At 44.8% G+C, this 19,160-nt stretch overlaps 2 protein-coding genes across 2 annotated transcripts; one reads left to right on the forward strand and one right to left on the reverse strand.

Annotated features, from left to right (window-relative positions):
- The first annotated feature begins 359 nt into the window (after window positions 1-359).
- On the forward strand, window positions 360-5,311 carry fbxl9 (F-box and leucine rich repeat protein). The gene is made up of 11 exons (XM_029153402.3): window positions 360-701; window positions 968-1,069; window positions 1,186-1,320; window positions 1,994-2,173; window positions 2,292-2,597; window positions 2,671-2,887; window positions 2,975-3,132; window positions 3,206-3,424; window positions 3,515-3,727; window positions 3,808-4,025; window positions 4,114-5,311. The coding sequence occupies exons 1-11, from the start codon at window positions 603-605 to the stop codon at window positions 4,280-4,282; spliced, it is 2,016 nt and encodes a 671-aa protein (XP_029009235.1). The 5' UTR covers window positions 360-602; the 3' UTR covers window positions 4,283-5,311.
- On the reverse strand, window positions 5,249-18,885 carry elmo3 (engulfment and cell motility 3). Its single transcript, XM_029153337.3, has 21 exons — window positions 18,628-18,885; window positions 15,946-16,054; window positions 13,644-13,684; window positions 13,380-13,452; window positions 13,090-13,140; window positions 12,792-12,961; window positions 12,549-12,648; window positions 12,304-12,455; window positions 11,936-12,014; window positions 11,159-11,209; window positions 10,950-11,072; window positions 10,666-10,788; window positions 10,473-10,577; window positions 10,143-10,251; window positions 9,908-10,044; window positions 7,314-7,477; window positions 7,030-7,142; window positions 6,848-6,952; window positions 6,683-6,762; window positions 6,486-6,566; window positions 5,249-6,328 (listed from the first exon to the last, which is right to left on the reverse strand). The coding sequence occupies exons 2-21, from the start codon at window positions 16,021-16,023 to the stop codon at window positions 6,116-6,118; spliced, it is 2,148 nt and encodes a 715-aa protein (XP_029009170.1). The 5' UTR covers window positions 16,024-16,054; window positions 18,628-18,885; the 3' UTR covers window positions 5,249-6,115.
- Window positions 18,886-19,160: the final 275 nt, after the last annotated feature.

The raw sequence follows: 19,160 nt of genomic DNA on the forward strand, positions 1-19,160 counted from the left end.
ACCAAATGTATGATGTTGTTGCGGTAGTAATACCACAACAACATATAAATACAAATACATGCAAATACAAGCGTAGAATGTATTTTATTATTCAAATATATTCAAAAAGTATCCAAATATAGATTGATCACTGTACATTTGGTGCTATACATTAAAAGCATGTATATATGGCTATATTTTATATTGATAAAGAATTGTCTGTATGAGAGAGATTGGGTGTGTTTTCTTTGACCTAAATAGATGGAAAATAGGCACTAACCGTTTCTTTGTGGTTTCCTTTCGATGCTGGAGACCATGAGTGAAAACCACATTTCCCACAATGCTCCGCCTCTGACGTCATCATATTTTCCCACCGCGGTCAGCTGATCCAACTGAACTCTCCCGTCAGAAACGGCGTCTTCGCTGCAGAGGAGAGCGGCTGGTGGAGCTCCTCATTGACTTCCGCTTATCTAAAATTGGTAACTTTATGAATTAGCTAACAAATACGAATTACACGTAAGTTTTTGTTTTCCCAAAACTTAGCGGTTTTTAGCCTGAATGCTATCGTTAATTAAGCCGGGTAGCGTTCGTGCAAGCAGCTAGTGGACGTGTGGCTGGTTCACATGTCATGGTCTGTGGTGCTTTATAACAACAAAGAAGACGCAGAGATGGAAGACAGCGATGGAGAGGACACAGTGGAAACACCCGAGCTGCCTGTGGAGGTGAGTTAATAACCAGTCAAATAAAACAAGACTCTGGAGAAAAAAAAACTGTTGTTGTTGAAACAAGCTGTTTGTGTAAACAAACAACAACTTGTTCAAATCTCAGCTACAGCAGCTAGATGACGTCACGATTTAGAGAGAGATTCTAAAGGACAGTGTGTCATTCAGTGTCACTTGACTCGAATAAAGTGGTGTCGGGTAACGTGCAGGAGCTGTTCCTCTTTCAGGGTCAAAGCCTTTCTCTAATGATCCATCTCTTGCTGTAGGTCATAGTTTACATCCTGGGCTTCCTTCACGCCTCAGACAGGAAGGAGGCCTCGCAGGTCTGCCGCAGCTGGTACGCCGCCAGCCAGGACCTGCGCTTTCAGGTGAGCTGCTCCACAGCAAAAGCCCCAATAAAGCTAATGATGAATTTGCATATGTTTTTCAGTGACGCATTGAAAGGTGACCGCGCGTTAACCTGTGCACGGGTCTCTTTGTGCAGAAGAACGTCACCTTCTGCTTCCCGGCGTCGGCCTCCTCCCTGGAGCTGGTGAGGAGCCTGAGCAGGAGGTCGCGCTGCAGTCTGATCATCCGGCAGCTCGACGGCTTCAGCATGTCCAGATCACTGCTTCTGGAGGTGCAGTTATAAATAATGCCTGTCGTGTGAGGAGCTACTTTCCCATGACTCTTAAGCTTTTGTGGTTTCACTGCAGATGATCACAGACTTCTTTGTGCTTTAGAAGCGATTGCCACCTCCGGGGCTATTGAGCCTTTTTTATTTCAACCATCAGACTGAACAGAGTTAAGAGAAATAAACTCATCTCCAAATCTCCCAGCTTCAAACAGAAGCTTCCCTTCCTGATAGGAACACTGCCGTATAAACAAACTCAACATTTAATGATTGTTGTGTCCTGTTTATTAGCATGTTAACGCTGGCCTACTTTTTTAATGCTGCTGTTTCAATTCGTGTCCCACTAACCATGATGTCGCACCGTAACAATCACACACATTGTGGTCCAAAGGTCAGAGCAGCAGCAGCTGTTACTACAGAATCACCCTTATTGACTCCTAACACCATAACGTGTGTATCTGCATGCGAACATTCAATTTCCTGTTGAAACTCTATAAAGCTGTAAAAGCTCAGTCTCTGCATGGAGAGATAACGTCTAATCTGACAGTGTGTATATTATTTTACTGCCTATCTGCAGCTGGAGTTTTTTTTTTTTTTGAGGAAGTTGCAATGCCTGTGTTTGAATCCTCCCCCTGACGGTTCCTCCCTCGTGCCGTCTCCCCCGCTGCCTCTCTTTCAGGTGGGCCTGTGTCTGGGCTCTAAGCTGGACAGCCTGTCTCTGCCTGGCAGCAGCATCACAGAGGCCTCTCTGCTCACCCTCCTCCCCCGACTCACCTCCCTGCGGAGGCTGGACCTGCGCGGCCTCGACAGCCTCTTCATGTCCGGCGCCTTCCTCTCCAGAGAGGAGCACAGACAGCAGGTACCACAGCATATTCAGTGGCATCATAATGTGAAGACGCATCAGCAAATTCAACTTGACTCTAAATAAGTGATGCTGTGTGAGAATGCTTTAGTTTGAAGCGGCCTCCTTCCCAAAGGTTAGGTCCGCTCTGTGTGGTCTGGAGGAACTGGACCTGTCGGACCTGCGCTACCTGTCCGACCTCACCCTCAATCGCCTCACCGGCTGCACCCCGCGCCTCCGCCGCCTGTCGCTGGCCGGCTGCCACATCGCTTTCGAGTTCGACCCGTACCTGGGGTGCCCGGTGGGAGCCGTCGAAAACTCGTCGTCGCTGCTGTCGCTGAGGAACCTGAGGAGGTTGCTGACGCAGCAGAAGTCCACCCTCGTGGCCCTGGACCTCAGCAGAACCGCCATCACCCCCGAGTCGCTGCGCACCGTCGCACAGGTCAGGAAGCGTTTAAGGAAGCGGGCGGCTCCAGTTCAGCGTCTGTTCTGAGTTGTTTATTTCTCTGTTTTAGGTTCCAGATCTGGTCCTAGAGGAGCTGTCGCTGCATGGCTGCAGGGAGCTCACCGACTACTCGGTGGAGATTCTGGTGAAGCACCAGCCCAGTCTGCAGAGACTGGACATCAGTGCCTGCACCGAGCTGACCAGCAGGTCTGTGGAGGCCGTAGCACGGGGCCTCGGCTCCCTCACACACCTGTCCTTGTCCCGGGACTGGAGGATGACTGATAAAGGTGCCTAAGTAGTTTTCATCTGTGTCTGAATCCTGTGCTTAAGGAGAGAAACAGGACGATGTCTGCTGTTTTGCTGTTTTTCCACAGGCTTCGCTGACCTGCTGTCTGCGCCGTCGCTCACCAGTCTGGATCTGTCCGAGTGTTTGCACATCAGCGGAGCGGAGGTCGTGAAGGGCCTGACGGGGTGCGGTGCTGCCAAGGCTCCGCTGGAGAGGCTCATCCTCAGGAGCTGCACCTACATAAGGGTCAGTTGGTTTCTGCGGATAACTGTTAGGACAAAGTGCGAGACCAAACATGTGATTCTTTGTATTTTTCCAGGATCTTTCTGTGTTTTCTCTCGCCAAGCTTCTTGGGGCCACTCTGTGTGAGCTGGACCTCACCTCATGCGACAGCGTGACCGACCTGTCAGTGTGCGCTATCGCCACCTACCTGCAGAAGCTGGTAGTTCTGCGGCTTGGCTGGTGTAAAGAAGTTACAGACTGGGGTCTGCTGGGGATGGTGGAAACAACCAAGTGCGATCCTGACGACGATGAAGTGGTGGGAACGCAGCTTTTCTTTCTCCTCTCTGTAGAGCTGCAGTCTTTTTAGTGAAAGGTCACATTACGAACAACCTGCTCCTCTCCACAGGGAGACAAAGGCCCTCGGTTCACGAGGACCTTTGGCAACATGGGCTTCTTCAAGCCTCCTCGCCTGCCGTTTGAGGAGCGGCCCAAGCTGGTGACGCAGAACGACCTGGAGCTGTTCAGACAGCAGGCTGGAGCCTCACTGCTGGCGCTCAACAGGCTGCAGGAGCTGGACCTCACTGCCTGCTCCAAGCTCACCGACAGCAGCATCTCACAGGTTCGGAGCCCGGGCGCCAGTGTTTCCGTCCGGAGCCGGACAGGAGGATTGAAACCCCAGTAACTGTGGCTGTTCCTCAGGTGGTGCGCTTCAAAGACCTCCAGCGTCTGTCTCTGTCCACGCTGCCGGAGATCAGCGACGCCAGCCTGGCGGCCGTAGCCCGGCACTGCCGGAGCCTCACCAGCCTGGCGCTCAGCCACTGCCCCGGCATCACCGACGAAGGCGTGGCCCAGGCGGCGCCGTGCCTCCGCAGGCTGCAGCATCTCTACCTCTCCTGCTGTCATAGCATCACTGACAGGTGAGTGGCACCACGTCCCTCATGTTCAACAGCACGGGTAAAAAAACAAAAAAATGCATTCCTGATCATGTGACCTGAAACCTCACAGGTCGTTGTTCCTCCTGGCACGGCACTGTAAGCGCCTGAGAACACTCGACATCTCAAGGTGCCAAAACATCTCCATGACAACGGCAGATCTCCTTCAATCACAGCTGCCCTTTTTGGAAAACGTCCACTACAAATTCATAGGTGGGGCCGATTTTACTGTGTCTCTCTGAGTGGCTGAATGCACTGCCTGATCTGTGGAACAACACAACCCGGTGACCACAGCCTGCACCATGAGCTCTGGCTTATTTCAGCCTTTTGCACAAGAACTGATAGAAATGTTGAATAGTCAGTTGTACAGCCTGTAGTGATTGAAGTGATCTTTGGATTGAGTTGTTTTGGTACGAGGCAGATATACGCTGCAAAAAGCACATAGTTCGGCTTGCGTAGCTAATTTGTAAGTGTGAACCCAAACAGTCAAAACACTCTGAGAATCACATACTGTATGAAAATCACCCTCCTCAATATTCAGGGGCGAAGGTTTGATTGTATGTTCAGTTAGGACTTCATCAACACAGACACTGACATGATATAAAAGAAGTGTTTCATGCGTTGGACTGAAATTCAAAGGCTGTTATATGAAGTTTGTTAGAATGAGAATTAGAAAGGGAAGGATGAGCTCCACATAAGGTTCACTATAGGAAATGAATTTGTTATATTAACAAGGTGCTTCACAGGTGTCTCAAAGTACTTTTGTATGTTTTTGAAACTGTTTTTGGGTTTAGGTTCATTCTTGATAATACATAAGAATTTAAATATACATTTAGGATTTTTGAACTTAAGATGACAGATGATGGCACAATGTAGTGGTGCCTCACAGATTCCAGGGTCGTCCCAGTGCCTTTTATATGTGGAGCTGACACGTTTTTCCAGTGTCTCTGGAGGTTTTCTCTGGGTTCCATCATCCAAAAGACATGCAGTCAGGTTGACTGGACACTCTAAACTGTGTGAGTGCGAGAGTCATTTCTGTTTCCTGTTTCTGCTTCATCTGAGGTAACAATGACTGAAACTGTTTTCCTGCTCAAGATAATATCATGTTCATGATACAAGACAAATACTCTCAAATGGGCTAAAAATGTGTTGCTTTAGTTTGTGCCTGTCTCCAAATGTTGTTAATGCTTTGAAAAAAGAAAAAATAATTATAATAATACTTTTTATTCATAATAAACTAACATTCAGACACTTTGCTGTATGTAAATAAGTATAGTTGTTTTTTCTTGGGATAAACCAAACTTTATTCATGTTAAGTCACCCAAAGTGCAGAATTCAAAAGGTGAATGTCACCACATGGAGTTGTGAATCATAAGGAAGTGTAAAAACCTGATGATACAAAGAGGCAGGAAAAACATGCTCTGATCATCTCCATCAATATAGTGAGTACCTTCCAGAAAAGAGCAGACAGTTCACATTGACCTCAAGTGATTCACATAAAGGCTGATTGTTGGCTGGAAAGGTTTTTTTGGTGTTTGTACTGTAAATTCATCTCAGTGCTACAAAAAATTATTATTGAGCATTTGCATAAAGCTGTGTACCTGGTGAAAACTAAGACGACTAGAGGTGAGTCTAACATGCATTGATACCACAAGAACTTGTGAACTTCAGTGTGGTTAATGCCCATAAAACACAAACACAAATTCAACAGAAGAGCGTACAAGCAGCCAACCAGTAAAAAGCAACCTTGTATACAGGACTAGTTTGTGTAGTATACATAGTTTAGTTTAAGATATATATCAAAATATAAAACTGATTATAAAACTGAAAGTACCTGTAATGGAGTAGCTGTCTGGTAAAATAGAGAATGTAATATATCTAAGAGTGGTGTGGTTTGGAACACGTAGTAGAAATGTCAGAGTCTGTTGGTTGTAAACAACCAGGCCCCAGTAGATCAATCTACAGTTAGAATTCATTCATGTAGACGCTTATCTCCTGTTTCTCTCACACACACACACACACACATATTTACACAGTCACGCGTCTTAGGGTTGTTACAGTCTGTGCCCCGCCCCCTACTGCTCGGTGTGGCTGAAGTCATAGCAGAAGTTGTAGTTGCTTGGCAGTTTTGGGACGACTGGTGCGTTGTCGGGAATAGGGACGTTCTCCAGGTCCAGGAGGCGGAGCTTGATCTCCATGGAGAGGAGAATCTCCAGCTCGCTGCGCATGGACTCGCTGCTCATGTCCCGGCCCAGGAGCACGTTTAGTCCATCTGTCCAAAGGCAGAACTGACAGAGGGAGACACATGAGGTATGCAGCATACGATGATGGTTATAGGAATATACCTAATTAGTTAAGCCACACATAGATTTTTTAACATCTGCCAAAGAAACAAAACTTCAAGACGAGTACATGTTCCCAGTTTCATTCATGCAACAGACTCACATCAGTTCTGGAGGGGGCGATGAAGTCCAGGCTGCTTTCCTCTACATCGTATGTTATGCTGAATGCCAGGTCCAGCATCTCCTACAGAGAGATACACGTCCAGGTACAAAACACAAACTGTGTGAGAGCTCTGCTGTGTGCCAACCAACGTGAAGGGAACACAACCATATTCTAAACAGAAAAGTCCAGTGCCCAACCTTGTTCTGTTTGCCTTTGTTCTCTTTCATGTGAGGGCAGTCTTTTCCTGTCAGCAGGCCTTTGATATCTGCGACTGGGACTGGAGGAGGAGGGAGAGAAGGAAAGCGTTGACGAAACAAACGGCAGCATGATTTTTTTTCTGCTTTAGCCCAGATTCAACTCACTCTTCATTTGGAGTGTTTCTATTGGTGGATTGTCGATTTCCTCCTCCACATCACCGTAGTGAAGCATTTTGTGATTAGGTGACAAGCGGCAGAACCATGATTTGTCTGAGGATGGAAGTAAAGCACGTGATCAGTGAAGTGAGACAGTTCTGGTACGGTTGGAGACCAGGAGTGTTCCTCACCTTGTCTGCGTCGTTGAGTTATCTTCCTGAACTTCGTTCCTTGACACAATCTATTGAGTCTCTGCTGGCGGATCAACTCCAGCAGCTCTGGCTTCAGGCGCTCTTTGAGCTCACTGGAGAAACACACACACACACACACACACACACACGCACACGCACACGCACACGCACACGCACACGCACACGCATTGGCAGCTGTCTATGACCTAACAGTTATGACCTAACAGCCCGTCTTGCAGACATGAGCATAACACAGTATAAAGCCTGAGTCAGGTGCTGCTTACAGTACAGGTGGAGCCAGAGTCTCTTCCTGGTGCAGTCGCTCTGTCTGACGCAGTTTGAGGATCTCGCTGTAGTTGAGGGCACTGACTTTGTTCTTGAAGAACTCCAGGGAGGTCGGCTTACTGGACAGCGTCCTGGTGATTTGCTCCCTCACCACCTGCATCACCTGAGAAAACAGCCACAGAGATGGAGAGATGTTTACCTGTGTAGGCCGAGTACCCGTGCACTCACAGAAAACATTCTGACTTGAGTTCAATGCTCTAGTTCTGCTGATGATGGTCTCCTGGTTTGTCTTTGCTGTATACTGAGCCTTTTCTATGCTTCTGAAAATTGCACTGACAGAAGAGAAACAGTGAGCATTGGCCTAACACATCCCAGGACATAAACAAGGACCAAGAGCTAAATGCAATGGCTGTTTAAGCTTTTGTTTTTACACTGTTTAGTGAGGAAACCCTGCAGCCACCTGCGCTCCTGTCTTATTAGCCTCGACCCAGAGGTTAGTCACCAACCACGGGGCTCTTTATCAGCCCTTTTATTATTAACTGCATTGTCCAGTATGAAAACACCCACAGAAAATCACTACAGTAATTGCCAGACAAGTTTCTAGGTTGTTAGAGAATAGATTTTAACCACAGATTAAATAAATTTTGTTAAAACAAAGCTGTGCTCATGTCGTTGCGCTGATTCACTCCTCCACCATGTGATTTTTTTTTCTGCATGCTTTAAACACAGGGTGACTCCAGCTACCTTGAAATAGGAGCTCAGGGCTGTGGGCCCAACTCTTTGCTTTCATAAGCAAAATCTATAGCTGTCTTTATTCTAAGCAGCTCAGCTGTAAATAGCGTAAAATCCATATAAAAATCTATAGTGATCAAGCCAAGTCCAGCAGTATTTGTCCTCGGCCACGCGCCTCTGCTGACCTAGATCATTCCTGTTCACACCCAGTTTGTTTGATTGTTCACAATCAGTCACTAAAGTGTAATTTGCTCCATTCACTATAGCTCTTTCCAGACCGCGCTCAAATATATATTAGCCTTAAAGACAGAGGAGATTTGAAAAAACAAGCCACTAGTTTCACAATGTCACTTCCTGCTCAAGTCACCTGAGACAAAACAGTGTCCATCAACTTTCCCACAGGCAGCTTATGTCATCTTTATAGTGTCATCTTTTAAAGGTTAGCACTATGGGATGGATGGAAATCAACTTGCTTTAAACACACCCTAAATTTTAACTTTGTGGTTGAATAAATGCTCAGTAAAGAACAACAACAGCAAAAAATGACACAAGCAACACACCCCTCACAAAACTCCCAGCCTTACCTCCATCGATTACTCTTCAGAGCCAACGATTTGCAGAAATATTCCAATTCTCAAATCCGAGCGTCTGCCCTTTGCCACCAGTCAAAGCAGTGGAGATAATAGGGGGCACTGATCAGCTACATGACAGGAGAGGTGCAGGCCTGCATGTGTTTTGTAAACAGACACCCTGATACTCCATGCACACTGCTGCCGTCCAGCCCCTCTGTCATCAGCTCCACGGGCCAATAGGACGCACGGCTGGCAGCTGCCTCAGGTCCCTAAATTCCTGCAGCGTGTTTGTGTGTGTGTGTGTGTGTGTGTGTGTGTGTGTGTGTGTGTGTGTGTGTGTGTGTGTGTGTGTGTGTGTGTGGAGATGATTAGAACCACACACACATGAATACACATAGTAGAATGGGTGGAATGTTTGTGCTTTTGGGAGGCAGTTGGTACTGGTCTATAGTAGATACAGCACCTTTGGTTTCCTTCTCACCCTCCAATGCATTTTGTTTCCAGTGGTTTTACGCTGCCTCTGTTGTTGTGTGATTATTGCTGATGCCCCGGGTGCTTTGTTTTCCTCGCTTCCTTCTCCCTCTGTTTCTGACGCCCACCCTGCCCCTTTGTTAATCTAATACCCCTTTGTCCTTGCCCCAGAGCTCAGCGGGTAGGGGGCCAGGAGCAAAAACAAAAGGCCGGTCTGCCGGCTTGGGGCTCAGGCCACTGTGCTGCTCCTGAGAGGTCAAGGGGTCAGAGTTTTACAGCTGCCATTAAAGGCTGCGGTTCAGGACAGACGGTCGTGTTGTGTTTAAATGAGGCTCAGGACAAAAGTTTTACCACTCTTTCTTTCATGATGCCTGGAATCTCAGTATATTTCTCGGACAGGACCATGCGGGTCAACATGCTAATATTACTATTATGTGGTCACAATATATTCTAAAAGTCTATGTTTTTTTTTTAAATGTCCTCAACATTTTACAAAGACCAAAGTCACAAAAACACATTAATAAATATACCTACCACAGAACCATGACTGTTAATGCTCCTACCCTTTAGAAGTCATTTTAATTTGTTTTGTTTACTGTATATCATGACACAGATGAAGTACCACTGAGATGCTTCCCAGGTTCCACTACACATGTACTGAAAGGTGATAGGCTGCCCTTCAAATACTGTATCTCCATCCTACCATTGTTCCCTGGTGTCTATCACACGGCAGACAACCATTCACGATAACAACAAATGACGTCTACAGTGATGGGAGAAGCACTGTGCAAATGTTTTTGAGGGTTCAAGCGTTATACCTTGTCAAAGTCCTCCTGTGTTGCTCTCATCTCCTTCCAGGTCTTGTTCAGTAGCTGAATGCAGACACAGAAAAGTTCCTCCAAGAGGCGGTCCTGACTGAAGAAGATGGGGTGGTAATCAGATCCTGTCTCTGAGGCTGCTCACACAGGCCGGGATGGAGACAGAAGCCAAATAAGAAAGATTCTCAGTGATCTGATCATAAGTTTTATTATCATGGTAGAGGTGTCGACTTACGAGATTCTCCGATACGAAGAATTTCACACAGGATGAGGGTGAGCTCTATGCTGCTCCTGGCAAATGGACATTCATGTTTGTCCTCCCTACTGCTGTTCTCCAAAACAAACTGGAAGAAGAAAACACATTGATAGAGGCTTCATATGATGGTTAGTGGCGCCTCTGTTTGACTGCCAACAGGGGCTGAAATCAAGTTAATTTAAATGGGCACCTAATGATCTTATCCACATTTACTGATATTGTTAGAGCAGTGCCCAACATGTGAGCTAAGACTCACAATACAAGGCTTGAGGATAATGTAGTGTCACATTCAACACATATAATCCTTACCCTGCTGTAGGCATCAGGATATCGCATGGCAAAATAAGACATGGTGTCCAGAGCTAAAAGACCCGGAGGCGTCCTCAACAAGTCTTGACCAGGGTTACTGTTATTCTGCAACAAACAAGACAGAGGTAGAGTGAATATGGACATGTTCACTGTGAAAAGAATGAGAGAGTAAGTTCTGGAAGTAAACACTCACAGAGAAGCCCAGTTTTTTAAACTCCTTAGCACAGAGCGAACGCCGTCTCTCATTGCTCAGACTGTTCTCGCTTTCTGTCTCGAACGCTGCCTGCCGTAAGCCGTGAAGGATTTCTCTCTGGTCCTGGAGTCAGAGGAGAAGAAGGTAAGCTGCTGCTCTCGTGCAGTGAGAACCTTAAGGATAATCAGCATGCCAGTAATGCTGTAGTCTGAAACAGGTATGTTTGGTGCTTCCAATAAGACACACTCTGATGCAAGCACATGTCTGCTCATGCTTCAGCTCACCTGGCTGTAACAGTCCAGAGGTGTTCTCATGCGCGGTTCCAGGTGATTCAAAGTAACTGACTGTAGGACATAGAGGTAGTGGGCCATCTCATCCTGGACTGAACCAGAGCAATGGAGGATGTTCTGCAACAAATAATGTCTTCAGTAAGTTAGCTGAGGATTGAGAATGTAAATAAAATGTCCCTATTAAGTAATTTTATTTCCACTACCTTATGGATGTACTGCCTCAAACTGTTCTTGTTCATGAATGCAAACATTTCCTGCAGAAGAGAAGAGAAGGAACAGATTATTGGCGTAAATGAGTCTCTGAGGTGCACCGACACATTTCTAACATAAGGTGGTGATGTAGTGTCATCAACAGATGAGTGGGCGGTTCGAGGGTTACTCTGTGTGAGACTTTGACCTGTCACTTGCTGGTACACGCATTTTTGACTCATACTCTTTTCTTCCCCCTCGGGGCTAATTTGTTCTTGAGTCGGTCAAACTGATAAGAAAGGCTGGATTTGTTGACTTACTGCAATAGTAGGAAGACGTTTGTGCGTCTGTGTGAGAGCGACAAAGAAAGAGAGAAAAGACGTGGCGAGCTGAATGAACGAACTGTTTCTGTACAATGGGAGATAAGCAGGATCTGAACAGAGGGAGAGAAAGCCTTCGCTGTCTTCAGACAAGCTGACATGAGCATTATTTACAGCTGTCCGGCAGAAGTGGTGCCTGCACGATTATGACTCCTTTATGCAACAATGGAGCAATTTAAATGCATGCTATTCAAATCCCTGAATGTCAGAGCTTCCTTTCAACACACAGAGCCAAAATGAAAGCCAGCTGAGATGAAGTATGCAGTATACATTCTGACTGACTGCTGCAGGCACTACTGTCTGGAAGAAGCTCACATTCAGGAAAAACTAAATACGTACATGCCCGCAAGTATGAACAGCTACAAGACAAAAAGGAACAACATAAAAAAGGGAAGCACACAGTGGCAGCACCTGTCTCTCCGAGTCTCCAGATGTCTGCAGCAGGGCCATAAGTAGAGCCATGGCTTTGGTTTGTATCTGCTGATTTGTTCTATAAGAAGTTAAAGAGGAGAGCGGTGACGGAACAGTTTGATGGTTCGTGACAAGCGCTATCTGTAAAGTCACAGATGAAAACAGGATGCGCTTACAAGTGTCATAAAGGTTTCATTTCTCACATCTAACTGTGAGGTCTTGGTGTGAAACACTGGTGGTCTCAATCACCTTTTCTGCCAACACCAGTTTTACATGTTTGAAAGCTGCCTGTTACACAGAAACTGCTGCTATTCATAACTACAGCAGCTCTTTACTACTTTATTTAAGAGTCTACGTCTGTTACTTACACCTGGATGTGAGCGATGAGCCTCTCCATGGTAACTTCCTGTTTCACCTGCAGGAAGAGACTGTGGCTGCTCAGTACCATGCTCTCGAGGATGTCTAAGGAAACCTGCTGTATTGATGCATCGGTTGACTTGGCGTTGACAAAGCTGGCGATCTGAAAGATAAATAAGGCAAACAAACACATAGTGAGAAGGAGGAGGACCAGAGGATGCAGACGGATATTAACAAATTAAATGAACAGGCAAACCTTCTTGATAAAGACAGAGGAGAGATTTTCCCAAGAGACTATCCCATGATCCATCAGTTCCATGAAGCTTGTGAGCGTGTGGGTCATGATAATATTACTCCTGAATGACACACACACACAAAAAAGATGTCACAAATTCACAATTTATCAGTAACCAGAAACTGCTCCAACCCTTATGACTAGAACTGATTCATCACACATCAGTGAGAGCTAGCTGAGGATTGGATAACACAGAGTACTAACTCGTTAGAATCCTCTACTATCTTGACCAATGAGAGGTGCCCGTCTCGGCTGATAAATTCCTGGGCGAAGGTCACGTCTTTGGAGACACCCGCCAGTTCCTTCAGGGAGTGACAGCGCACGTCCGAATCCGAGTTCTGGATGCCCTTGAACAAGTCCTCTGCACAGCGACCCTGCGTTCAGCACCATGAACAAAACCCACAAGGCCATGGAACAAAACAAACCGAGTGGGAGGGACAGAAGAATGAGTAGAGCGAGGTGAAAGGAGCTTTGGGCGAGAGCCTGGGGACTGCAGACTCACCGGAGCCTTGGTCAGTCTCAGAATGCAGCCGTTTTTGATGTCCAGACGATTCTATAAGACAGAAAAAACAAACACCATGATAGGCATGAATACAAGTAAATTTTGCTACAGCTACACTGTACACACACACACACACACACACACACACACACACACACACACACACCACAGAAAACAGAAACGTGTGAGATGTTGACCTACAAAAGCAAGCTGCAGAAAGGTTTCATAGGTACATAACAATAACACAACATCATGTGTGAATTATATTCTAGTACGGACATGTGGCTCACCGATTCAGTGATGTATGTCTGCACCCCATCAGTATACTGCAGAGCATGATTATCAGGACCTGCAAGATTCCAGCTACACACACACACACACACACACACACACACACACACACACACACACACACACACACACACACACACACACACACACACACACACACACACACACACACACACACACACACACACATTACTTCAGCAAAAAATTAAAGGATATTGATATAAGAGATTAGTGAGTAGAGTGCAGGGTCATCATCAACCTACCCATCACACACCTCCTTTATTACGGCAGAGAGGGGCTTTTTCTGCATGGAGACACAACAAATAATAGACACACCTTAACTCGTGTATGTCAACACAAAAGCACACACCTGCTGCACATGTGTGGGTTGCAGCACAGCAGGACTTAATGGACTCTACTAAGTATCTGTGTCACGGAGCTAAACTCAGTAATGACATGCTGTTATGGGATCACGGCTCCACAGATATTTAGCCTGGACGCAGACTTGTTTGCCCAGAAGAGGAAATCCTAGTGTTCTCCAACATGTTCTGAACAATATTCCCCTCATTGCCCAGATTCCTTTTTGTATGTAAATGAAAGCCAGACTAATTCCATGTCTGACTTTAGGTTATCCTGCTATTAGTGGTCAGCCCTGCGGTCAACCAATCAAAATGTCTCCAGGTTTTGCGGTAGACCCAGTGGACAGTCTGTTATTAGTGGCTGCCCAGCAGGCTGACCAATGGGATGAGTTTAGGAAAGAGAAGTAGCCAATGGGAAGATTTTGAGGGAATATTGTGCACTGACAGGATTGGCTGTGAACAATAATAAAAATACTTGGGGCATGTGACAAAGTCAAATGAAGTCAAGTTTATTTACAGGTATGGGTTCATTTTTCAGCAGTTTAAAGTACTTGTCTGTTAAATCTATTGTCTGCCCATTCCAGACTCTATAAGTGATTTGCAGTATGTGAGTGAACAACACACACCCATGGGTTCTGCTATGCTGTTTGAACAGCTCACAGGCTCTTGCGTAAAGAAATACAACTTCCCCAATGTTTCTGGGAAATGCATGGAAAACTTTACCACTATCATATGTGCTAAGAGCTGAGGAAGCAAACTGGGCGTGGGTGCTAAATGGTGTGATGTTAAATACAAGCAAACCTTTTTGAAAAGAATCGTCCTCAGGAATCACTATGTCCAATTATGGGATTTTATATCATTAAGTGACCTTTCAGTGGATCGACATGCCCCATGCTGCCTTCTACACACTACTACAATTAGAGGAACTTGGTTTGACTGAGTTGAGACTGTTGCTGTAAATAAACACAATATATACACAACAAATTAGTGCATGTGACATCTGCCTCAACTGAAATGGTGTTATCTCAGAACTACTGTTGACCAGAGAGACAGCCGGCACAAACCATCTCTGTGCTAAAACCAAGAACCGTACTTAGGTCAGAGTAAGGCTTTACAAGCGCAGCTAAAAATATAAGGCTGAATAACTCATGTGGTGTTGATGCTCTTGAGGATAAGCGCTAGTGTAACTGTCTACTTCTGGTTTTGGAGCCTCTTTAAAAGGCAGACTGAGATTTAATCATCAGTAAGTTAAATAAACATCTCAGGGTGTTCTAGAAGAGCAGGACGATCAAGTCTCCACAGTATGAACAAACTGATGGCATTACTAAAATCTCCTCCATACGAGGATGAGCTAGAAGCTACGATCAAATCTAAGGAATGCAGACAGAGCACTAAGTCAATCTACTCTTTTAATGAAGAGCAACAGGAAGCTAACTGAAAATGGCTTGTGTTTTAAAAGTCAATATGAATGTGATCATCATTCTGTGCTTTAGAGGTTGTTGAGCATAACATTTAAAAGAAAAGCAGCTGTCAAAATGAAGCATAAATGAAAGAAATGCTGACCTGAAAGTCTCACAAGTAGCAAAATGGTGACATCACGACAACTTTACCAGTGTTTTCACTGCACCTGACAATACTGTACCCCATCAAGGTTACATGTCTCATGCTGCAGCAGCTGGAGAGGCCACAAGCGAGTGGGGACAGTCGTGCTCTGCAGACACACTAGACAACTACAGTAAGTGGCCTAAAATAAACAAATGGAGTAACAGGATTGTGTCTGTTTGGAGTGCGCACACAGCAGCAGCGCTCGCATCCTGTTCGTCAGTGACAAGCGAACCCGTCCGCCATCCGTGTCATTTGTCATTGGAATAAATACAGCGGTAGATTAAGCGATTGCAGCGGTACACGAGCCAACACCTATAAATAGCGTTGGTGGGCAGAGCATTTAGCCGACCTCGGTATCTAAACTCATCACTGTTGAGACCAAGACAATTCTTCAGTCACACTGGGGCAGAGCAGCCCCATACTGGCAGAATAGGACAGAACAGAAGTTCTATCAAAAAATCGGATTTTGGTTGGTTAAATTTGAGCTGATATGGATCCTTTAAAAGCGATTATAACAATAATAGTAGTTGCTGTGTACACGGGCCTGGCACCTCTCTTCTCTGTATGCATGCATGCATGTGTGCAGGTCGTTGCGCCTCACCTGGTCCAGTTGTATGAGCTGGGGGTAGGCCCCAGGCATCTGGATGGCTATCCTCACTATGTCCTTCTGCTGTGGCATGATGGCGCCTCTGGGTTCCACCACTCTCTACCTGTTAAACGCATGATTGTGATTAACAAACCGAAAGATTTTCTCCATCTATCAACTCCAGAAACAAATTTCACATTTAAAGTCATGCTGAAACTTGTAACTTTATTCAAACTTTATAAACCTTTTCACAAACACGACCCAGGACAGAAAAACAGAATTATCATTTGGTCAAGTCAGCTTTAACTTTAAAACGTGGGGCTGTGCTGACGTCTCATACTGAATAATTGTTAAGTGATTTCATAAGCTATCAACCTGGGAGCTTAACCTCTGCAAAGTAAACTGATAGGCCTTGTCTCACAGCAGTCAGCTACTATCATTTTCAATATGAAGTTGGAGAACGTGTTCCTCTTTCACTGTGTATTTATGGTGTAGAGCTGTGAGAGCTAAAAACTGTCTGAACACGCACTCTGAACCACACTCTTCCCTTTCCCACACTCATACACAAACACACAAGCACCACACACACTTCCTCCCCGGCCTTCAGACAGCGTTCCCAGATGATACAGAAGAAGCTGTTGTCGTTTTTTCCAACCCATCCCCCTTCCTTGTCCTTATCCGTCTCTCCTGCGCTCTCAGCACATGGAAACAATATAGCTGGATCAAAATTCTTCTCCACATTCATGAGCTCATGATGAAAGCGAGGCAGTCGAGCCTGTGCCTGCTTGTGTTTGGTATGATTAATAACCTCCACCCTCTTCATGAGCTCTTGGGTAGCTCACGGTTCGCTCTCAAAAAGAATGAGCACACAGTTTACAGCAGTTTCAAAGTGGTGACCCTGTCAAAACAACTGTATTTTATTGGCCTCTCGCCTTACTTGCCCAGAGGCAGCATCTTTACTGACGAGGAAAGAACAAAAATGAATAATGTTTCTTCAACTTACAGACTTAGGCTGGACTCCTGCTAACTTTGAGTATCAAGAAAGTACAAGTACGATCACACGAAGTCTGTTTTTGAGTCACTTACAAGCAAAATGCCAGTGCTGTAGGTCAACTTCCCCTCACAGCAGCCTGCAGCCTTAATCTTAAGAGAGATTTTTCTTTTGTTTTGTTCCCAGAAAGCTTATGAGTCAGTGGATTCAAGGCCAAATCCTGTGTAATAGCATGTCATGTCTTTTCAATAATAAAGACAGCCTGTGGGTCTGTCTGAGCTAGATAATAATGACTGTGTGGGTCTATCAGCTAGACGTCAAATTATCAGTTGCATGACAAAGGGGGTAAAGGGGAGGTGGTGCCTCGGTTTATCACAGGTAGGTACTTATGAAACACATAATGAAATCAGTTTTCCAAGGGTAATAATTAATAATATTTAAAATAAATAATTACATTTTTGCTGTTATTCTTAACATTTTAATCATATTCTTACACAAGCATGGTGGTCTGACATCATATTCATCCATTTCACCATTTATACATTTGATCCTTAGCTAGATCACAACTTTTTAAACAATGTTTGAGTTTGTTTTAAACTTCAGCTCTGAATAAAGCTGCAGATCATCAAAAATCTACAAGGTGTTTATTCCCTCCATTTTTTTAACTAAGAGGAAAGAATTTCATATCAGCCTCCAGCTTTAACCACTGACAATGTCTGTGTCTCTGCCTGCCTGTACCTGTTCAGTGTCGACCTCTAAATTAGGTAAGTAGAAACTAGCGGTGCATGATACAGTACGTAGAAGCTGCCAGATAAAAGTGGAGTAACATTTAAAAAAAAATGACTGCAGTTAATATAATAAACATCAAAACATCAGAATCAAAGCAGACTAATAAAGATAATCTATTTATATCATTTGTTTTAAGTCATATCAGATTTAAAAATACTGGGACAATTACCAAGTTTTAGGTCTTTAGATCTTAGATCTTTTGAAACTGTTCATTTTCATGTTCATGTTTACATTTCATGTTCATTCAAACTGGCAAAAATAAGATGAGGATGTTTTTATAAAGGACAGACATAGATCATTAGCGGTGAGGCTTGACATTTGTAAAGATGCTAAACGAAGTGCGCACCATGATCTGCACCTGTCGGGGTCTGTATTCGTCTCTATAAGCAGTTTGCTTCACTAGACTTAAAACCACAAGCACGCCTGGACTTTTTGTTGGTGTGCAGACCCCCCATTCCCATCTGTGGAAGTGTGTGTTTGTGGAGGGGGAAGCTCTCAGCTGCCTCAAATTCCTAACCTGACAGGACACCACACACACACACACACACACACACACACACACACACACACACACACACACACACACACACACTCACGGTTTATCTTAGATACAGATACAGTGGGTTAAAATTAAGTAACGTAGTGAAAAAATGACTCTTAAGCGTCATAGACTTTACATTTAGTGGATTCTAATTAATTACATAAATTTGTTTTTGTTGCTAAAGTCATTAGCTGCTTCAAAAGCTAACTAACAAACTATGATTAAAGTAAACTAGCTTTCTTTAAACACACGTCTAAATGCGTCCACATTGCACATGAGCTGATAGTAGTTCATTCAGACTGATGTCACTATTGATTTGTGAAGGAGCTGCGGCAGGTCAGTGTGAGCTGCACAGCTTTTACCGCACTGCTCTTACCTGGTTTGAACAGACAAGTCGAGGCTACTGTCCCGCAGGCACCGCGGCAGCAGGAGCGACACACATCTGCAACTGGCTTCTCCTCCTCCAAATGGAACAACGCAGCCCGCGCAAGTTCCCCTTTTCTCGGAAAAACGTTTGAATTTGTCGGAAAACCGCGAGGAAACACCCTGCGATATGTTTTAAGAATTATTAGTTCACTTAAAAGTTCCGGGTTGTTCTGAGTCGCTCACGCGAAGGCTTAGGTAAAATTGGTCAGATTTTGATACCAGACTTCCGCTTAAGAATTTCAAAATAAAACTCAAAGTAGTAGTTGTGTTTTCAAAAGTATTATTAAGTTTGTATATTTATATATTAATTTACATTTATTTCAATTATTGTGCGTCCATAAACAATTGTACCCTCCAACTCCTTCAGTACATACAATAGTATATTTTAAACCAGTAAGTGACGCTTTTACCTTGAAATGCGATGTACGTTCTGAAACTGCTCCTGCTGCCTTTACTGAACTGCACTGAATTTTCTTCCACATT

Source organism: Betta splendens, chromosome 6, assembly GCF_900634795.4.
Source record: "Betta splendens chromosome 6, fBetSpl5.4, whole genome shotgun sequence".
NCBI lineage: Eukaryota > Metazoa > Chordata > Actinopteri > Anabantiformes > Osphronemidae > Betta > Betta splendens.